This window comes from Panthera leo, assembly GCF_018350215.1.
Source record: "Panthera leo isolate Ple1 chromosome E1 unlocalized genomic scaffold, P.leo_Ple1_pat1.1 chrE1_random_Un_scaffold_57, whole genome shotgun sequence".
NCBI classification, from domain to species: Eukaryota; Metazoa; Chordata; class Mammalia; order Carnivora; family Felidae; genus Panthera; species Panthera leo.
Window position 1 is genome coordinate 120,001 of NW_024962228.1, and position 21,391 is coordinate 141,391.

General features: G+C 49.0%; 1 protein-coding gene across 1 annotated transcript; it reads left to right on the forward strand.

Annotated features, from left to right (window-relative positions):
* Window positions 1-13,458: 13,458 nt before the first annotated feature.
* LOC122212792 (integrin beta-3-like) lies at window positions 13,459-21,375 on the forward strand (the record flags this gene model as incomplete). Its single annotated transcript, XM_042926755.1, has 6 exons — window positions 13,459-13,485; window positions 14,400-14,595; window positions 15,731-15,983; window positions 17,543-17,705; window positions 18,332-18,493; window positions 21,280-21,375. Coding segments are annotated over exons 1-6 (897 nt in total), but the record flags the coding sequence as incomplete, so codon positions are not given.
* Between the last annotated feature and the right edge of the window lie 16 nt (window positions 21,376-21,391).

Sequence of the window (21,391 nt, forward strand, 5' to 3'; positions counted from 1 at the left end):
CTCTCAGCACAGAGCCCGACGCGGGGCTTGAACTCACGGACTGCGAGATCATGACCTGAGCCGAAGTCGGTCGCTCAACCGACTGAGCCACTCAGGCGCCCCTCCTTACTCCCCCTCTTAAGAGAGAGTAATGTCAGGATTGAACTCACCATAGTCCGGTGGCCAGGATTCAAAAACTAGCTCTGCCATTTGTTAGTAACCTGGGGCAAGTTACTTAACTTCACTCGGCCTCAGTTTCCTCATCTGCAAGATGGGAGTTAGATGGGAAAAAAATTAACGTAAGACAGCACAGTCACTGGCATGTAGTATAAGTAGTCAATAAATGTGAGTTAGCTTTTCCACCTTAGGATCAACTCATCTCTGCTGGATTCCTAGTCAAAATCCCCAGATTCTGCCTAGAAGTCAAGACACCCATCTGCTTCTTCATTGCTCCTATCGCTAGACCCCTGGGCAATGTTGGCCCAGTTAAGGTGGGAGGACATTATAGGCTATGGGTGAGGCTGTTGCTGGTCAAACTGAGCATCCTCTGACAGCTCCTAGGTCAGATTCCCTGCCCCTGTACCGATCCATGGGTGATCTTTGGCACATATACAATAGTACATTGCATATATACCCTCCTCTTTTTGTATACCTCCTTCTTTACAAATATTGATCATCTTCCTTAATCCTCATAATAACCGCATAATAACTTTTAACAGAGGCAGAAAGTAAGGCTTGGAGGGATAAAGAGGCAATTAGTAGCAGTAGTAGTCAAGGCACCCGGGTGGAAGGTAGTAAAGCTAGAACGAAGAACAGGTTGATCTGGGGTGCCTGGGTGGCTCAGTCGGTGGAGCATCTGACTTTGGCTCAGGTCATGATCTCACAGTTTGTGAGTTTGAGCCCCGCACTGGGCTCTGTGCTGACAGCTCAGAGCCTGGAGCCTGCTTTGAATCCTGTATCTCTCTCTCTTTCTGCCCCTCTCCCACTCATGCTCTGTCCTCTCTCTCTCTCTTTCTCTCTCTCTCTCTCTCTCTCAAAAATAAATGAACATTACAAAAAAAAAAAAAAACAAAAACCGGTTGACCTGATTCTACAACCCATTGTCTCCCTCACACTAAGTGTGGGTACAGGATGGCAGACACCCCCAAATGTTTCAGGTGGGCATTGCCATGTTAATGGGAGAAATTCCTATTGGAATACAACATTCTCGCGCTGCCCACTTCTGAGATAAAACTGGGAAGTCTACAAAGAAACAGTTACCCGTAGGGTCTCTGCAGTCCAGGTCAAGCCCAGGAAGTCTACGCAAGGGAATTATGGCCCATGGAGGCACCCAAGGCCTTTTTCCACCAGAAAAGCCTTCTCCCTACCCTCCCACCCCCTAGGACTGCTCTATTTCCAGGTCCTGACCACTTCCTGTCTTGACAATTATAAGAAGTTCTCAGCCATGCCCGGCTGACTTCTGAGATACGGCAGCCACACCGGAAAAACCTGGGCACTAGACCAAGGTCTGGGCCGAACAGAGGGCCCCTGGGATTCAGCTTTTCCCTGAAAGGATGACAAAGAGTGGGATGATGGTGAGCTGGGAGTGTGATCAGCAGTATGGCTCACTTCCCCATGGCTCTTGTTGTTTCCAACCCAGTAAGACCTGCGGTCCTAGGCCCTGACCTGGAAGCCACGAGGCCTGAGGAACTGAGGAAGGTGTGGAAGGGGAGAGTCATGCCTCCTTCACCCTCACCAGGACCCCTGGCAGGAGAACACCACCACTTCTCTGGCCCTCCCTCCCCCCACTCTCCTCTCCACCCCTCTTGCTCCATTCTCCTCCCCTCAGGGGCTCACACTTGTGACCACCCCAAGGGCCTTATTCCCCATCCCTCGCTAGTTTCTCCCAACCACCTTTCATCTGTCCTCCTGATCCTGTTTCTTTGGTCCTTCCCTAGGAGCTTGCACCCTCACCCCCAACCCTTAAATGCTCAGCGGAACTTGTACGTGATCAAATCTTCAACTGAAACCATCCTACTTTAATGAAGGCCCTGTTCTTTCTGGAGCTTTCCTTTGCCCGGATCACAAAATGTGATGTTTCCTCTTGCCTCAGAACTGTTACTGGGCAATCCACTGAATAAGGCAAGATGACAGAGTGGTAACAACTTCATAGCCAACATTTATTAAGGGTTTATTTTGTTGTTGTTTTTCAAAGCTTATTTATTTTTGAGACAGAGAGAGACAGAGCACGAGCAGGGGTGGAGCAGAGAGAGAGGGAGACATAGAATCCAAAGGAGGTTCCAGGCTCCAAGCTGTCAGCACAGAGCCCGACGTAGCGCTCGAACCCACGAATCGTGAGACCATGACCTGAGCCGAAGTCGGACGCTTAACCAGCTGAGCCACCCGGGCGCCCCAATTGAGGGCAATTTTATTATGTCACAGCCACTGTGCTAAATGCTTCATACATGTTACCTTGTAAAATCCTCACAGAACCCCTCAGCGAGATGAGTATTGTTTTTATCCCCATTTCTCAGATGAGGACAATAAAGTACAGAAAGGAACAGTCCACTCGCCCAAGCTCATTCATTGATAAACCATAGTCCTCAGCGTCAAACCCTGGCATTCCAACTCCCAAGCCCAAACATTCAATTAACAAGCTACACCCAGGACCCTTCAATGCCTACGCCCGCCAAAAGTGGTTGATAATGGACATTTGGGACACTCTGGCAGGGACCATGGGTGCCCTTTGAGGCAAGAGGACAGAACTTTCAAAGTCCCTCAAAAACTAATTGGAGTGTGGCAACACATGGAGGACAAGCACATGACAAACTCGCCGAAGATTCAAGAAACGAGCTACGCGGGCTCTAAGCCGTAAGTCCCAGCCCTATCTATCTGCAGCAATTTTTAATTGTATTTCTTATCGAGATAGAAAAAAAAAAAAAGGCAAATAAATGCTGGAGTGATTGTGTATCAGGACTACTCCTAACAAGTCCAAACCTGCAGGAAAAAAGAAATTTAGTAACCTATCCACCCAAGCAGCAGATCTTATCACACCAGTGACTCACTGCCTCTCCGACTCTGCCCTGGAATACTCTCTTCCTGTCCCATCTCCCCCACCCAGCAACCCTCAAATTCAGCTCAACCAGACGCCTCAGATGCTACAAAGAAAGGGACAGGGTCACCGGGGAGGTGTCCCCTCCTCTCACTTTCTCAACTGGAGCCCAGAGTAGCATTCCCCGGTTCCTTCGAGGTCTGCTCCCTGGGAAGGGTCTCTGGTCACTTCCTTATTCCAAATCACCTTGGTATTTTGGAGTTTGTAGCCTTGGTTTGTTTGTTTGTTTGTTTGTTTGTTTGTTTGTTTGTTTTAACCTGCTGGCAGGTTTGTATATGCAAAGCTGTGGGGTGAAGGACTCAGGGGTGGGGAAGGGGGATCCAAGGAAGGCAAGGAGACTATAGCTAGAAACTCAACCCAGGCTTAGGCAGTAAACGGATGCGGGTCTGATTCCTGAAGTTTCTGCTCGCTCTCTAAGTGCTCTTGTGATACTTAGTCTCTATCAGCCTCAGTTTCCTCATTTGTAGAATGGGGATAATCATGCCTGCCCCAGGAAGAGTACTGGAAAGAAGAAATGGGGCACCTGGGTGGCTCAGTCGGTTAAGCGTCTGACTCTTGATTTTGGCTCAGGTCAGGAGCTCATGGTTTGCGAGATCGAGCCCTGCCTCAGGGTCTGTGCAGACAGCACAGAGCCTCCTTGGGATTCTCTCTCTCTCTCTTTCTCTCTCTCTCTCTCTGTCTGACAGCTCACAGCCTGGAGCCTGCTTCAGATTCTGTGTCTCTGTCTCTCTCTGCCCCTCCTCCACGTGCACTCTGTCTCTCTCTCTCTCTCTCTCTCAAAAATAATTAAACTTTTTTAAAAAAAATCTTAATTAAAAAAAAAAAAACAGTAAATGAACATTGCATGGAAAGCACAGAAGAGAATTAGCACAGGATAGGTATGCAGTAAAGGCAATTGTATTCTAATGAACATTATTTCTTCTCCATTTGTTTGCAAGGTATTTTTATTATTTTGGTATATTTATTACTTTTATCATTATTTTATTATTCCCAAAAGAATAGTAGCTCTTGAGTGCACTTGCCATGGTGAGCACTGGGTGATATATGGAATTGTTGAATCAGTATCTTGTACACCTGAAACCAATATAACACCATATGATAACTATACTGGAATTAATTTTTTTTTTTTTTAAAGAAGAATTGTTCTTCCATTTTCCTTCTTTTGCTGGAGTTGTTCCCTCTTCCTAGAATATTCTTCTCCCCTATAGAGCTAATAGTTACTGAATCCTTCAAACAGTGACAGACAGTGTTTTAAGTGTTTTACATGTATTCATTCACTAATCCATCTCCTAATAACCAAATGAGGTCAGTACTACTGTTATCTCCATTTTGTAGATTGGGAAATTGAGGCTCAGAGAGGTTGAGAAACTTGCTGGAGGTCACACCGCTCCTGAGCATAGACCCATTGTGACCCTGAGACTATACTCTTTTTTTTTTTTTTAATGTTTATTCATTTTTGAGAGGGAGAGCATGCGCAGGGGAGGGGCAGAGAGAGAGGGAGACAGAGGATCCGAAGCGGGCTCTGCGCTGACAGCCACACGCCCGATGCGGGGCTCGAACTCACAAACCATGAGATCATGACCTGAGCTGAAGTCGGACATTCAACCGACTGAGTGACCCAAGTGCTTGGGATCTACTCCCTTGAGATTCTACTCTTAACCCACTGCTCTACCGCTTCTGTGGGTGTGGATCAACCCCCCCCTCCCCCACCTCTACTCTTTCAATGTCAGCTCCTCCTCCTCCAACGAGCTTTCTGTGATCTCCTAACTGGAAATAAGCCTGCTTCTCCCTCTCAAGCTCCCCCCCCACTTCTTTGCGAGTATCAGTCTTACAAGCCTTTGTCTTCTGCTTGATGTTTTCGTGTTTGTGCACAAAACATGTCTTAGCTTACCCATCAGTCTCGATATTCCTTGAGGGCAAGGACCAGATTCTATTCAATTTCCTAAACAACAAAGTCCTGGCACCATGCCAGCTTTTTCAGTACAAGAGACTAGACCCTGGCAAACTGTCACAAAGACGAAATTCTAAGGCAAACGAAAAGTTGCAGTACCAGCAGTAAAACGCATGAAGTCGGTGTGGAATTCTTCACATTCCAACTGGTAACCGCGCTGTCAACGCTGGATGTTTAGCCCTGGCTTCTCCATAGCATGTAGGGCACAGAGGAGCTGAGTTCAGACAGTGAGCCTGGGTTGGGATGGAATGGGAGAAGGGGTGGTAGGGCCCAGGGGGCTACCTTTAAATCTCCTTTGAAGCCTGAGGGTCAGGAGGCTGAGGGAGCCCTGAGACCAGCCCAGCCAGATGTGCAGTTCCCGGTCCTCAAAGGCTGGGACCAAAGTCTCACGTGCCACAGAGAAAACTGAGACGCAGACAACCCCAAGCCCCTATCTCCACACTGACTGTGGCCCTTAGTTGCCAGAGGCACCAGATAAGATTCATATAAACACAGAATGACTAAGTTCTTGTAGAAATTGCACATACTGTCTTGGGGATGACCAAAAATTTATGAGATGGGATTCATCTCCATTTGACAATGGACTCTGTCTAAGAAAAATGAAACTGGTAGGAGAGTAGGCATGAGAATACTGCCCACCAAGAAGACTCACATCCACAGGGAACCCACTGTCTGGAAGCCCAGAGGAGGCCATCGAATGTGATAAGGGAAGAGAAGTGACGGTAGAAATTCAACGAGCTCCAGCTGGGAGGGGGGCAGTGGTGCACACCCACGTGGGTCCAGCTTGGTAGGAACATTTAGTCAGCTCAAAGGGGGGCCACAGAGGAAGTGGAATTGCCTCTTTAAACCTAAGTGTGACTCAGGGATGTCTGGGAGAGAGGCAGAAGTGAAGAGAGTCCTTCGAGAAGGGGGTGAGCTATCTTAGAGGTCATGGTAGTCTGGAAGGAACTCTGGCCACACCAGATGCAATGTCAGAACAATGAGGGAAAAGATAAACAGAATCCCACAAAGACTGTGAAACAATGGTTATTAACCTTTTCTGGTTCTCTGACCCCTTTGAAAATATGATGAAAAGTATAAATCTTCTTGGAAAAAGAGCATGAATATGCCCACAAGGGCCTTTTATGGTTAAATCTCTGTTCCTAGCACCAGCGGAATGGATGGTATTCAAAAGCAAATCACAAACAACTAAATAAGGAAAAAGGTGGGGAAGGAGCTCCAAAGAGGCCGATGGAGCTGAGGAAAGAGGTTCTGAGGGTTCTTATCCGTAAAGGTGGAAGGAGGGGCAGCTGAGGGCTGATTGTGAACATAAACTTGGGGCATGGGGCTGTGAGCAATAAGGCCAAGAAGGCATAAGTCCTAAATGAGGAAATTTTTTTAATGTTAGAATCAATAAGAATATGATGTGCATATGTTCAGAGCAAGAAGAACGGGAAGAGTACAGTCCTTTGTGCTGGCAGTTTTGACCTCAATTACATCTTTTCTGTCCAGAAGATTAATTTCCAGACTCTAAAGTGTGCAAGTAGGGCGCCTGGGTGGCTCAGTCGGTTAAGCGTCCGACTTCGGCTCAGGTCATGATCTCGCCGTTTGTGAGTTCAAGCCTTGTGTTGGGCTCTGTGCTGACAGCTCAGAGCCTGGAGCCTGCCTTCGGATTCTGTGTCTCCCTCTCTCTACCCCTCCCCCACTCATGTCTGTCTCTCTCAAAAATAAACATTAAAAAAAAATTAAGTGTGCAAGTACACTGCTAAGAGAGAACTGAGCCCCAGATAGAACAAGTTAGAAAGCAACTGGCCACGTTAAATGGATTCAAGGATTTGGGCCTGGAACAAGCACCTGCTGGTAGGCCCTCAGCTGAGGAAAGAAGAAATGCCAACTTCTGTCATGGGGAATGTTCTTACATCTTTTCTGGGTTACTTTGGAAGACAAAGCCAGGACCATTTGATAGAAATCTCAGAAGTGTAAATATCAGATTCTTACTAAGAAGAATATTAGAGTTTCTCTCAAATGGAATGGGTTACCTTGAGAGGTGGCGAGTCCCACATCACGGTAAGTATTCGAGTGAACAATGGGTAGTCATGTTACACAGCTCTGATGGAAGGGTTTGAACTAGAGGTCTCTTCCCAGCCTGGAAGTCTATAATTCTGTGGTTCTACAAGGTTAGGGGAGAAAAGAAAGTACTTTCCCAGTTTACCTTTAGATTGTTTTTATATGTCTTCTCTACCTCTGAATTGGTGCACATCACTCCAGAGTGTGGTCCCTGCTCACCCCTCTATCTCTCTTCCATTCTGCTCGCCTCTCGTCCCATTCTCCAGTTCTTTTTCTCCCTGTCCTTTCATTCTTCCCTATTTCTTTTTACCAAGTCCTAAAAGACAGAGACTGGTTCTAGTTGGTGGAGATCCAAGCTTGCCACACCTCTTGGGAAACCCTCCCTGACTACATCTCCTCTGAGCTCCCACTGCTCTGTGGGATCCCAAGCCTCTCCTTTGATACATAGACTTATACTGCCTGGTGTCCTTTCTTCTATTTCGTCTTTTAACGTAGTTTAACTATTCACAGGCAGGTTGTTTGTCCTCCAAGAGAGCTTAAACTCAAAACTTTGTTTTGTTTTGTTAATCTCCCAAAGCACCTACTACGGTGCACTCCATAGTTCTTCTGAGTGAATGCTTTCTACCACTGAAAGTTCTAGAACCACAATGACTATGAAAAGAGAGCAAATGGACTAAAACTGAATAGCAAGAAGTTTGTCGAGTTCTAAATGGTCAGTATCAGAAAGCTGCAAGGGATTAACGATGAGCTCATCATCCTCCTCATTTTGCAACCTGTGGGACTGAAGACGAGCACGGAAGCGACTTAGGAGCCGACTGGACGTGTCCGGGATAGTGTCCTCCCTTTGACCCCTCATTGCAAAATTTTGTGGGGTTACTGAAGCAAGCTGGCTAATAGTTGTGAGTCTTTGCAAGTGAATAAACCCCCCATTTTCCTGAAGGCATAGTGATGGACTGAGTGACTTCTTAGGGTTCCTTCCAGCCCAGCCTGAGAATTCCTCTTCCTCCGCTTCTCGGGTCCAGCTGTGCGATCACACCTGGGCGCCCAGCGGAAACATGCCGCTGCAATTCTGCCATCTAGCGGTGTGAGGCGGGTATTGCACCACTGGCAGTCTCCACCAACACACCTTCCACCTGAAAGCCCTGGTAACCAAGGACGTTTTACAGACCGCCACCCAGGCACGTGATGTCACTACGCGAAATGCTGCTCTCGGGTGATTACACTCCACTGGAAGTCTCCAGGGTCTCCTCTAGCTCTGATATCTTGGGTTCCAACTTGACAGCTGTGTTAAGGAGACTAAATTGTGGCCATCGATAATTAGCACAGACCTCTGGCAGCGGGGAAAGCTGGGGGTGCGGGGCGGGGGGGCAGCCTGACTTGGGTCTTGAAGGGTGGGAATCATTTGCGCAGAAAGAAGAGCACGCATCAGGAGGGAGGAATGAGATGGATCAAGAGGACGTGGAGGCGAGGAGGGAGACGAGGAGGAGGAGGAGGAGGGAGACGGGGAGGAGGAGGGAGACGAGGAGGAGGAGGGAGATGAGGAGGAGGAGGAGGAGGAGGGAGACGAGGAGGAGGAGAAGGAGGGAGACAGGGAGGAGGAGGAGGGAGACGAGGAGGAGGAGGAGGAGGGAGACGAGGAGGAGGAGGAGGAGGAGGGAGACGAGGAGGAGGAGGAGGAGGAGGAGGGAGACGGAGAAGAGGAGGAGGGAGACGGGGAGGAAGAGGAGGGAGACGGGGAGGAGGAGGAGGAGGGAGACGGGGAGGAGGAGGGAGACGAGGAGGAGGAGGGAGACGAGGAGGAGGAGGGAGACGAGGAGGAGGAGGGAGACAAGGAGGAGGAGGAGGGAGATGAGGAGGAGGAGGGAGACTAGGAGGAGGAGGAGGGAGACAAGGAGGAGGAGGAGGAGGGAGACGAGGAGGAGGAGGAGGAGGAAGGGAGGAGGAGGAGGAAGCAGAATGGGGGAGCTAACTGAGGGGAAAGAGGTCAGCTGGCCACAGCAAGTGGTGTCCCTAGGAGCATAGGGCCAAATAAAGGAAGAAACTGACAGAAAAGTTTGGGAGTGACCAGTAGCTTTTAGGGAGGTTTTGGAAGTCCTAATTGAGGAAGCAACTTGATGAAAATGGCGTTCTGGGAATATTAATATTATACCATGCTACAGCCTTCGACTGCAGCAGGGAAATTAAGAGACTAAAGAATAGAGCTTGTCATTCTCTGTCATGTCTTAAAAATCTTAACAGGGATAAGGACTCTTATCTCGCAGGCTGCTATGAGAAAAAGTGAAGTGCTTAGCACAGCGCCCAGCACATAGTAGGTGTTCGCTAAGTTGATAATGCTCTTTATCGTCATCTCTCTGAAATTTGCCTGTGGCCTCAGCAGACCCCATTCCGTAATCACCTTGGCCCTAGTGACTGCCTTCCCCATTTTGTCTCCAGGGGGCAGGACAGGCTCTGGGCTTAGGAGCCAGGACGCACACAATGACCTTTGGACGGGCAGTGGTGAAGGGGCAGAGCAGGGGAGAGTGTAAGCAGGAACCTTCCCTAAATCTCCTCCCTGTGTCCTGCTTTGGTTCATCCCCTCTGATGGTGGGAACTTTCAGTGAAGCTGCCCATCCTCTCTGAGCTGGAGCAGGAAGCTTCCTCTGCAGCATCTGTCCGCAGGGCTCGGGTGGTGAGGAAGCTACACCAGGGTCTGTGTTTACTGTCCCAGGCGCTGGGAGATGGGAAGTCTGGCCTGTGGGCACATCCAGTCGCCTTCATCCTTCCACAAAAGCAGCTGTTCCGTGTGCCATCACTGGCCGTCACCCCACGGGGACGATGGCATTGCTAGCCCCAGGCCGGAGCCCTCCTCCCATCTGCACAGGATCTGGGATGGCCCTTCCCCCAACCTTCATTCGACCTCCTTGAAGGGCCACCCTCTTAGGTCAACAGTCGGCCCCCCCTCAGGGTGGTGGAAGGGACCACAGTGGGCTCAGTCCTATTCCTATAGAGTATATGGTCTGCTACAGAACTGAATTATGTTCCCAAATTCGGTTCCCAAATTGAATTCCCCAAATTCGTATGTTGAAGCCCCAGCTTGCTACTCTCAGTGTGAAGGTATTTGGAGGTGGGGCCTTTGATAACCATGTTTGGGCAAAGTCACGATTGTAGAGCCCTCATATGGGGTTAGCCTCTGCCTCTCTTCTTCTCTCCCTCTCCTTCTCTCCCCACTTTTTCTCCTCTCTAGGGATACGACAGGAAGACAGGAAGAGAGTCCTCACCAACCCAAGCAGACTGGCATCCTGATCTCGGACTTCCAGCCCCCAGAACTGTGAAACATAAATGCCTTTTGTTTAAGCCCCCCTGGTCTGTGGCAATTTGTCACAGCAGCCCGAGCAGACGAAGACATGGCCCGGGTCATGGTTTGAAATCCTGGAAGTCAGTCCAAAGAAAAACTTGGAAATAGGTCGCCTTTCACCCACACCTCTTCCCTGGTGGGGCAAGTGCTGACTGGCATGTCAGGCCGGAGGGAGGCTGGGGAGGGAAGGGGTGACTAAGAGGACAGGGGTTTCTTCTGTCTTCGCGTGAACAAGCCCACCACCACAGAGGTCGTGCTGGTGCCCGAGGAGGCTCACCAAGTAGGAAATGCTTCCGGAGCTCCTCCCCCGGTAGAAGCGGTAGCTGAGCCAGAACAGCCATGTTAGACCATGAAGAGAGGTCACACACAGCGGGGCCATAAGGTACAAGGAGCCTGGGTCCGGAGGGCTTTGTGCAGAATGGCTGCCATCCCAGCCGTGGACGGCCAGCCTCTGGACTTCGACGGGAGGGAAAGATGCACTTTTGTTTCTTTTAAGCCACTTTTGGTCTTCGTGACTCACAGCCAAACACAAGCATAACTGCTACTGTGTTCCAAAAATGTTGGCTGTTCTCTGTCACGTGATTACAACCATTTAATGTCTGTCTTCCTGTTAGACTGTAGGCTCCATGAGGGCAGGGACCATGGCTGGGCAGTGAATCCCCAAGGCCCAAGCCAGTGCCATCCACACAGCAGGCACCCAGTGTCTATTGAAGGAGTTGGTAAAATCCCTGCTCGAGACCTTCTTTCTCCCTGGGGCTGAGCACCAGCCTTGGGGCATCTTTAAGGTCTCACTTCAAGCCCATCTCCCAAGGAAAATCTTCCCTGTCACACCTCACTTCCTTCTGGTTCCTCTTCTTACAGGCCTCTTGGAACTTACACCATAAGTTACAAGGATGAAGCCATCCTGCTGCTGTTACGCCACTGGGCAGTCATTTCCTGGTTAGTCCCTGGATGCTTCTGTCATTGCTGAACTGGACCATACGCTACTCTTTGGCAGGGAAAACACTTTCAGTTTTGTAATCATTGGGAGCCTTAGCCCCAGTTCCTTAGAAATGCATATAGTGAACAATAAACACTTCATGAAGAAAAGAAGGGAGGAAATCTGATGAGGCCCCAACGTGGAGGAAGAATGTCAGATTTCAAGTTGGGGAGGGTGATTTTCAAAAAGGAGAAATAAATAAGGTCAAAAAAGAGCAGTCAGAATGGGAGGGAGTAAACAAGAGTGAAAGACTCCCGAGAGCCTAACTTGAAAAAAAATTTCAAAGGCAGGTTGGTGTTGAAAATGGGGAAAAGATAGGATTCTGGGAGTGTGGGCTCGACTACTATTAGCTGTGACCTTGGATAAGTCACTTCACTTCAATTGATCCATTTCTTTTATTTTTACAATTAGGTCTGGCTAATAGCCTTTTTGCCTGGGCCAGGATGGTCCTCATTCCGTTTCTCTTAGTCTATTCAGGCAGCTATAACAAAAATACCATAGGGGGCCTGGGTGGCTCAGTCGGTTAAGCGTCCCTTGGTTTTGGCTCAGGTCACGATCTCACGGTTTGTGAGATCGAGCCCTGCATCAGGGCTCTCTCTCTCTTTCTCTGCTCCTCTGCCCCCCACCCCATGCTAACTCTTTCTTTCTCTCTCGAAATAAATAAATAAACTTAAAATACCACAGGCTGGATGGCTTGAGAACATTTATTTCCCATAATTCTGGAGGCTGAGAAGTCCAAGATCAAGGTACCAGCAAATTTTGTGCCATAGTGGCTGTCTTTTTGCTATGACATGGCAGAAGGGGCCAGGGAGCTCTCTGGGACCTTTTTTCTTAAAAAAAATTTTTTTTAATGTTTTATTTATTTTTGAGAGAGAGAGAGAGTGTGTGTGGGGCACAGAGAGAGGGAGACACAGAATCCGAAGCAGGCTCTAGGCTCTGAGCTGTCAGCACAGAGCCCGACACGGGGCTCGAACTCACGAACCGTGAGACCATGACCTGAGCCGAAGTCAGATGCTTAACTGACAGAGCCACCCAGGTGCCCCATGGGGCCTTTTTTCTAAGGGTACTACTCCCATCATGAGGGCTCCACCTCAAGACCTAATCACCTCTCAAGGCCCAACCTCCTAATACCTTGGGGGTTAGGGTTTAACATGTGAGTTCTGGGGGGGATACAGGCATTCAGTCTATAGCATTATTGGTTTCATGTTTCCCTCCACATGGGGAAGACTTTCAGTCTATCAGGCAAGGGCTGGGCATGAGAGGGAGAGAGACTTCAAGCATCAGGAGGAGTTTTAGGCTACAGAGTCCTGATTTTTTGAGTATGGATGGTTCCTTGTGGCCACATCCCTCCCTTGGCAATATGGCTACTAGTCACCTGCAGGGGCTAAGGAGGCAGAACATTATCTATCCTTCCCACACCAGCCACATCCCCATCCTGCATTCTGTTCCCTACCCGGGCCTTCTCATGTGTGACTCTTCCCAGGACCGTCGCTTCCACACTCCTGTTTCTCTGCCTTGTTCCTCACTCTATACAGAATTTAATACAAACTATCACTTTAAGAGGATAATTACAGTCAGATAATCTAGTTAGACCTCTCTTCTGCCATTCTTAGCTCTGTAACTTTGGGCAAGTTACTTAACTTCTCCAAGCCTTAGATGTCTTTCCTGCAAGATCGGGTTCCTCATTTGTGAAGCCTCCGGGCCTCAGGTTTTTCACTTAGAAAATAACAACAGTTCCAGCACGAGGGAACTGTAACCAGAGCTGTGTCCACATAAAGTGCGTGTCGCTGTGCGGGATATGCGGTGAGTTCTCAGTAAATGTTAACACCAGTTTTTCTGGGATATTGGTGCGGGCTGTTCAGCTGACTTCTGGAAATGGTTGTGAGAGGGAGTGGGTAGGGATGGGGGTGAGGATCGAGGGCCTGAAGGCCTAAATATTGTGAAATAGGTCCAGGGAAGGGCTTTCCGGCTTTCCGGCCAGTTCTCCCAACCTGGCAAGGAGCCCTCCTGGATCTGTGCCCACATTTAGTGCTGGCTAAATGTGCTGGACGTCAGAGCAGGAAGGAACTGAAAACACCATGTCACCTGACCCCCTCGTCCCACAGGTGAGGAAACTGAGGCTCAAAGGCGTGAAATGACTTATCTGGGGTCACGTGCTCATTAGTGGTAGACCTAGCATTGAGCCTGTTTCCTGATTTCTTTCCAGTGCAGCATGCCCCCCACTCAGTACTCCAGTGTAGACACACACAGAGCTTCCAAGGGCTGTGGGATATACGCCAGGGTTTTTGGAAGGGCGCTCAATGCCCTGTGTCCAGGGTAAGGGAGGAAGCTTAAAGTGATAGGGGAGGCTCTGGTCAGTGCCTGGCATCATGGGATTCGCCCCAGCTTGTGGAGTTTATTTATAACCGACTTATCCAGGAACTATTTATAGAGCATCTCATAACAATAGCTACCTTTTATTGAGCACTTATCCTCAGGCAGGCACTATACTCTGTGTTTCATGTGCATTGTCTTATTTAGTCCTGCATAACATCCCTGTGTGGGGCGCTATTATTATCTTCACATGACAGCTGAGGAATCGAGGCATGGAGAGCTTCCGTGACTCGCCCTCGGAGCCAGCTAGTAAGAGGCAGTGCTGAAGAGTCTCTGCCAGTCTACTCCTGTGCTCTGTACTTTATTTAATACATTGATGGTTGAGATCCTCTACATTGATTTCTGGGACTCACGTGCGGGTTGCATTTCTGTTTGAAAACTGCTGGTCTAGCAGGCATCCTACTCTACTGGCCCTCTTCCTAGCTATCAATCCACCAACAGGCGCTCACCCAGCATTTCCGGTACCTCAATTTTCCCCTTCTGTACAATGGGCTCTCTTAGGAGGGACCACCCGAGTTCATTTATGCTGGTTTAGCTCCGGAGTGCTGGGTAAACTCTAGGCTGTTGGGAGTTGGCAAAGCCTGGAGGACGCAGAGAGCCACATGGCTCTGACCACAGGGCCTCACCTTGGGCTCTTGTCTTACAGGCCCTCCCTCTGGGCTCGCCCCGCTGTAACCTGAAAGAGAATCTGCTGAAGGATGACTGTGCGTTGGAGTCCATCGAGTTCCCCGTCAGTGAGGCCCGCATCTTAGAGGCCAGGCCCCTCAGCGACAAGGGCTCTGGAGACAGCTCCCAGATTACTCAAGTCAGCCCCCAGAGGATTGCGCTCCGGCTCCGGCCAGGTAGGGATGGGGCTCTTTCTGGGGAGAGATCCCGGACAGATGGGCACAGGGTACAAGGTGGAGGCCTGAACCTTGGGGATGTAGCTCACAATGGAAATGGGGTGGGAAGAGAAGGATGTTGGGGGTGGTATGGGCAGGAGAACAGAAGAAAATGAAAGGTATTGGGACTTCAAATCAGAAAGATCTGAGTTTGAATCTTGACTGCCCCATATATTAGCTATCTGACCTTGCGCAAGTTACTTAACTCTTCTAAGATAGTAGGAACTGGAAAAAATGTTTATTTCTTCTTTTCCCAATGCTTGTTTTACCTAACTTATAGCTTTGTGTTGAGGCTCCGATGAGATACAAAATGAGAAAGTAATCTGTAATTGTAAGCCCCCTTTCCAGGTAAGATTAGGGCAAAGGCATGGCAGCAGATAAAATAGGGGCAGGAGACTTTCGGGGGACAAGGATTAGGCTGAGACAGGCTTTTTGAAGCATTGATTTAGACTCTCCAATTACATCAAGAAGAATTTTACCAAATACCCTCTTCATGCAAGGCATGTGTTAGGTGCTAGGGGGTTCAGAGGAGGGTGGGACATAGTTCGTGCCTTTTACAGAGTTGAAAGTGTTGTGACTGCCAAAACCTCTGTGACCCTTGGGACCTAGAGGGTTAGACAGATGGGCATTTAGAAAGGGTGGAGAATTTTAGGTGGAAAAAAAAAAAAGAGGTTAAAATAAGAGGATTGGGGTGCCTGGGTGGCTCAGTTGGTTAAGGATCCCACTCTTGATTTTGGCACAGCTCATGATCTCACGGTTGTGGGATCAAGCCCCGTGTTTGGCTCAGCGTGAAACATGGAGCCTGCTTGGGTCTCTCTCTCTCTCGCTCACTCTCTCTCTCTTTCTCTCTCCCTCTGCCCCTCCCCTGCTCATTCTCTAAATAAATAAATAAATAAATTAATTAATTAATTAATTAATTAATAAAATAAGAGGATCAAGAATTGTAAGAGGAATAGAATTAGGGGGAGAAGAGAAAGGACCAGGGCTTTCCAGTCTGGTTTGATCAAGAAGTTACTCAATCCCAACTGTGTCCAAATCCACTTATTAAGTCTTAGAGCGGGAAAAGGAGAAAAACAAACATCCTCTTGCCTTCCAGATGATTCGAAGATTTTCTCCGTCCAAGTCCGGCAGGTGGAGGATTACCCTGTGGACATCTACTACTTGATGGACCTGTCTTACTCCATGAAGGATGATCTGTGGAGCATCCAGAACCTGGGCACCAAGCTGGCCTCCCAGATGCGCAAGCTCACCAGTAACTTGCGGATTGGCTTTGGGGCTTTTGTGGACAAGCCTGTGTCACCGTACATGTATATCTCCCCACCAGAGGCCCTCAAAAACCCCTGCTATGAGTAAGTCCCTCTCCGAGAAGCCAGGGCAGCATCACTTGCCATTGTCTCAGGCAGGTGCAAGTCCTGTTGCCTGTTTCTAGCTCTGGGGTAGATTCGTTGGCTGCCGTCTGGCCAAATCCTGTCTGTTTTCTACCTTGGTCTTCCTGTCTGGCAAGTGAGCTGGCCTGTTGATCCGGAGCATTGTGGCAGTAGAATCCAAGGCTGTTTGGAGTGTAGTAACTGCCAAAATCTTTGTGACTCTTGGGAAGAGGATTAGACAGATGGGCATTTAGAAAGGGTGGAGAATTGGGGCGCCTGGGTGGCTCAGTCGGTTGAGTGTCCGACTTTGGCTCAGGTCATGATCTCACAGTTTGTGGGTCTGAGTCCTGTGTCGGGCTCTGTGCTGATAGCTCAGGGCCTGGAGCCTGCTACGGATTCTGTGTCTCCCTCTCTCTCTGCCCCTCCCCGGCTCGCACTCTGTCTCTCTCTCTCTCTCAAAAATAAAACATTAAAAAAAATTCAAAAAAAAAAAAAAAAAAAAAGAAAGGGTGGAGAATTTCCAGAAAGAAAACTCATCAGCTTCTTGGTCTTGTTACAAAGAAGTAGGAGACAAGAGAAAACGAGAGGGAAAGGAGATAAAAAAGTAGAGAGACATTTATGGATGAATAAATAGAGGAATTATAATTTCGGAAGGATTGATTCCATTGTCTCCTCATCATCAAGGTTATGAGTACTACAGAGTTAATATGCAAGGGGGATTAAGTCCTGGAGGAATATAAAAAGAGTGGAAATGATATTTACTGACCTCTCTAATAGTCTGAAAATTGATATGTGTGTTTCTGTTGACACTTTGGCTTATAACTGAATGGCTTATTTAATTGGTAAAGACCCTGAACATCCATGGAGTGTAATCATTTCAAAGGATGGTTACTGAGCCAGACAATGGATGAATTTACCTTTTCGTTTTCAGAGTTATACGAGGTACCCTTTTGACTTTCTGTCTGGGTTGTTAAGTTCCCCAGTAAAGATGTCAGCCATCAGTTAAACTGTTGGTTGGTTTAGTCTGCTGCAGATCTATCAATTTGTTGGTGGTTCACGGATATGAAGTTGTTGATGAGCTTTTGCTTTATTGTTGTGTCAGTGTTACCTTGGAGAGGTGTTAAGTCCAAGGTGATGGTAACAACTGGAGCCTCACTCTGATATAAGCGCTTTCCGTGAGTCAACTCATGGAAGCCTCACAATAACTCTTAGGAGATATGACCTATCATTTTGACCCTCTCATTTTGACCTATCATATGACAGTCTCATGGCTAGTAAGTGGAGGAGCTGGGACTTGAACCCAGGCAGACTGGTTCCATAGCTCACTATCTTATCTTGGAGGCCAGCTGGAGGCAAAGCCACCATGATGACTTGGGTCATTAGAGGGGTTTGGAGTCTGAACAGTCTGGGTAGTGGCGGTTGTATGGAATCGGCCTGGGCCTTGTGCTACCCATGCTTGTCTCCCCCTTTCTCCCTCTTACTCCTCATGCAGCCTTTTCCAGTTAGGGTTTCTGCTTCAATTATCTCCCTCCCTCCACCAGTATGAAGAACACCTGCTTGCCTATGTTTGGCTACAAACATGTGCTGACACTAACTGACCAGGTGACCCGCTTCAATGAGGAAGTGAAGAAGCAGAGTGTGTCGCGGAACCGAGATGCCCCAGAGGGTGGCTTTGATGCCATCATGCAGGCTACAGTCTGTGATGTGAGTTTGGACGGCAGGGAGTGGCGGGTGTGGTTGGCGTAGATTAAAATGGGGAAGAAGGTGGTCCAACTGTGGGGGTTTCTGTGCGAAATAAGAGAGAGGAACAAAGAGTTTTGTATAGTATGAGCAGCACATTTCTCCTGTTATGCAGCCTTTGTTTGTATCGTTCCCTGGCCAGAGCAGACGTTTTTCTGAACCTCAGTGATCCCAGATGTTTTCTGGGAAGAGCATCTTCCCACCTTTTCTAGAAGGGTGTCAGAGTCAAGGCTGGATGAACCTTAGCAAAGCGGGCAGGTGTTCAGTTGGGATTTCTCTAGCCCAGCCCGGGCTCGTACTTGCCGGTGGCTTTCTAGATGGGCCATGTGATTATCACTGGAAAAGTTATATTTGGAGTTGAAGTAGGTGTCTTTCAGCTGCCTGAACTAATCAGCTGAGACTCTTTTCCTAAGAGACAGAAACCTTCAACTTGGAAAAGCTCTGGCTTGTGTTCTGAGGACTGGGACTGAGGCCCCTCTTCGAGACGACTTGTTCAGCCCTTCACGCGTGGAAGTCCTTGGATCTTTGTTTTCTACCAATGATGTGGCTTAAGTTGCTTTCTCTCTTTTGCTTTTTTTTTTTTTTAACAGGAGAAGATTGGCTGGAGGAATGATGCCTCCCACTTGCTGGTGTTTACCACTGATGCCAAGACCCATATTGCACTGGATGGAAGGCTGGCAGGCATTGTCCAGCCCAATGATGGGCAGTGCCACGTTGGCAGTGACAACCATTACTCTGCCTCCACTACCATGGTGAGATTCTTGGTACCACCTATGGTCCCAATTCACTCTGGCCAAGGCTGCCCTAACCCAGGCAGAGTCTTTGTGTGAATGTGGAAATGGCGGCACTTCCCCTGGGCAGGGTGCAAGGCTTGTTTCAGCCTGTCCTCCCGCTGCCCCCCATACCAACTGGACACCCTCACCCCCGGTACGGCCTGCACAGCCATTATAAGTGGTCCTGGCTGTGGCATTGTCGCCACCACCTCCCCTGCCTCCAGCAGCAGAAGCAACAGCAGCAGCAGCAGCATGGCATCCAGAATGGACCCAAAGGACTTTTGCAGGTCCAGCTGGGAAGCGGGCCTTCCTGTCTACTGTGCACAGATTAGCCTCTTCTTGGAATACCGCGCTCACTTGTGATTATTGGAAGAAGACAGAGGAAAAAGAGACAAAGATCATCTGAAGAATGGCGATCTGTTCCTGTGAGGAAAGGTTAAAGGGACAAAAAGGAAGAAGGTGAAAGGATGATGTAGCTGATACAGAAGACGACTTCTTCTAAGTTGTTTTCTATGGCCTTAGTAGGTCAAGTAACAGGAGAGGAGTTAAGTGGCTGTAAGCCAGGAAGAAATGTAAGACCCTCAGAATACTGATACCTGGGCATCTGGGGGGAGGTGTGAACTCTACGTCTCTTAAAGACAGTATAGCCCCTCCTTGTCTAGGTGGCTTAACGGTACACCTGTGTAAAGGCGGGAGTTCCTCGCCCCCCCCCCCCCCGCCCCCGCCCCCAAGCTGGATGATCTCATGAGTTCTCTGCAAGGTCTAGGATCCCAGGGACATGTTCGCAGTTCACCAGCATCCCCATTGTGGCTTGGGTTCTTTGGTGTCAGCCATGTCCAAGTGGGCAGGACCGGGCACTGGGTGAGTCAGTAATCATTGACACCTAATGTACGCAAGGCACCTTACCAGGGGCTGAGGGGGATAAAGGGACTACGTAAGGTCCTACCCTTTTTGGTTTAGTTGAGGAGACGTGCTACCAAGAATACAAGATGCATGATTGATTAGTGTGCAGTGGGGTAGCACGCTCAATAAGGGCTTTAGGTATTCAAAGGGGGAAAGCTCATCATGAACTGGGATAGTCAAGGAAGGACTCCCAGAGAAGGTGGGACCTGAGCTGGGTCCTAAGGAAGGAGGAGGGTTACCAGAAAGAAGGCCAGTCCATGGCGGGGAGGGGGGGGGCAGCTCAGTGGTCAGCGGAAGAGGGAGAGAGGTGTATGCCGTGTGGACCAGAAGGCTGAGACCACGTTGGGGAGGATTACACACGCCAGGCTGAGGCGTTTGTCAGTAGTTGCAAAACAAGAAGAAGCTTCAAAATGGGGCTTGACACATGCTGGATGGAGAGTAGGGAGACTCGGAGTTCTGCCTTGCAGCTCCCTCCTTCCTTCCCGCTCGTCACCCGCCCCTCTCTCCTCGGAGCCCCAACATTCCCTTGCGATGCCCCTCTCTGCACTTCGCTTTGTGTCGTATGTACCTGGCTTCGGCACTAGACTCTGAGCTCCTTGGCAGCAGAGACTGTAATATGTGTATCACTCAATAAATGTTTGTTAAGCGAATTAGTGGGGGGAAAAAACGAGGCCTGACAACTAACTGGTGTGAATGCATCAAAGTCCAGTAGGAAGAAAGATGCTTGGTTTCCTTTCTTCCTTTCTTTCTTTCTATGCTTATTTATTTTATTTAAAAAAATTTTTTTAGGGGCGCCTGGGTGGCGCAGTCGGTTAAGCGTCCGACTTCAGCCAGGTCACGATCTCGCGGTCCGTGAGTTCGAGCCCCGCGTCGGGCTCTGGGCTGATGGCTCGGAGCCTGGAGCCTGTTTCCGATTCTGTGTCTCCCTCTCTCTCTGCCCCTCCCCCGTTCATGCTCTGTCTCTCTCTCTCTGTTCCAAAAATAAATAAAAAACGTTGAAAAAAAAAAATTTTTTTTTAATGTTTATTTATTTTTGAAGGAGAGAGAGACAGTGTGAGCGGGGGAGGAGCAGAGAGAGAGAGAGAGAGACAGAATCGGAAGCAGGCTCCAGGCTCTGAGCCGTCAGCACAGAGCCCGACGCGGGGCTCGAACTCACGGACCGTGAGATCATGACCTGAGCCGAAGTCGGATGCTCAACCGACTGAGCCACCCAGGCACCCCTATGCTTATTTATTTTAAACGTTTTATTTATTTTTGAGAGAGAGAGGGAGAGAGAGCGCGCACGTGCGCATGCATGGGTGGGGTAGGGGAGAAAGACGGAGACAGAGGATCAGAAGTGGGCTCTGTGCAGACAGCAGCAAGCCTGATGAGGGCCTTCAACTCACAAACCGTGAGATCATGACCCCGTCAACCAACTGAGCTGCCTGGGTTCTCTTTAATGTTTATTTATTTATTTTGAGAGAAAGAGAGAGCACACGCAGTGTGCAGGGAGGGGCAGAGAGGGAGGGAGGGAGCGAGAATCCCAAGTAGGCTCCACGCTGTCAGTGCAGAGCCTGATGCGGGGATCAGTCTCATGAACTGTGAGATCATGACCTAAGCCAAAATCAAGAGTCAGACACTCAACCAACTGAGCCAGCCAGGTGCCCTGAGATGCTTGGCTTTGACCAGCCTTTGCCTCTTCATCTGTCCCTGGAGTTCACAACTGGGTTTGTGTTGCCACTTAGTCCATTGCCTCACACTGATCATGGCGTGAAAAGGTTTCAGCACCACCACCGTCTGGGCCACAGCCCAAATCAGCCAAGTTCTAAGGTGTAGAATTCAGGTGAATTCTTAACTGACTTCCACATCCTCCCGTTTTACAGGATTATCCCTCTCTGGGGCTGATGACCGAGAAGCTATCCCAGAAAAACATCAATTTGATCTTTGCTGTAACGGAAAATGTAGTCAGTCTCTACCAGGTGACTGTGCCTTCAG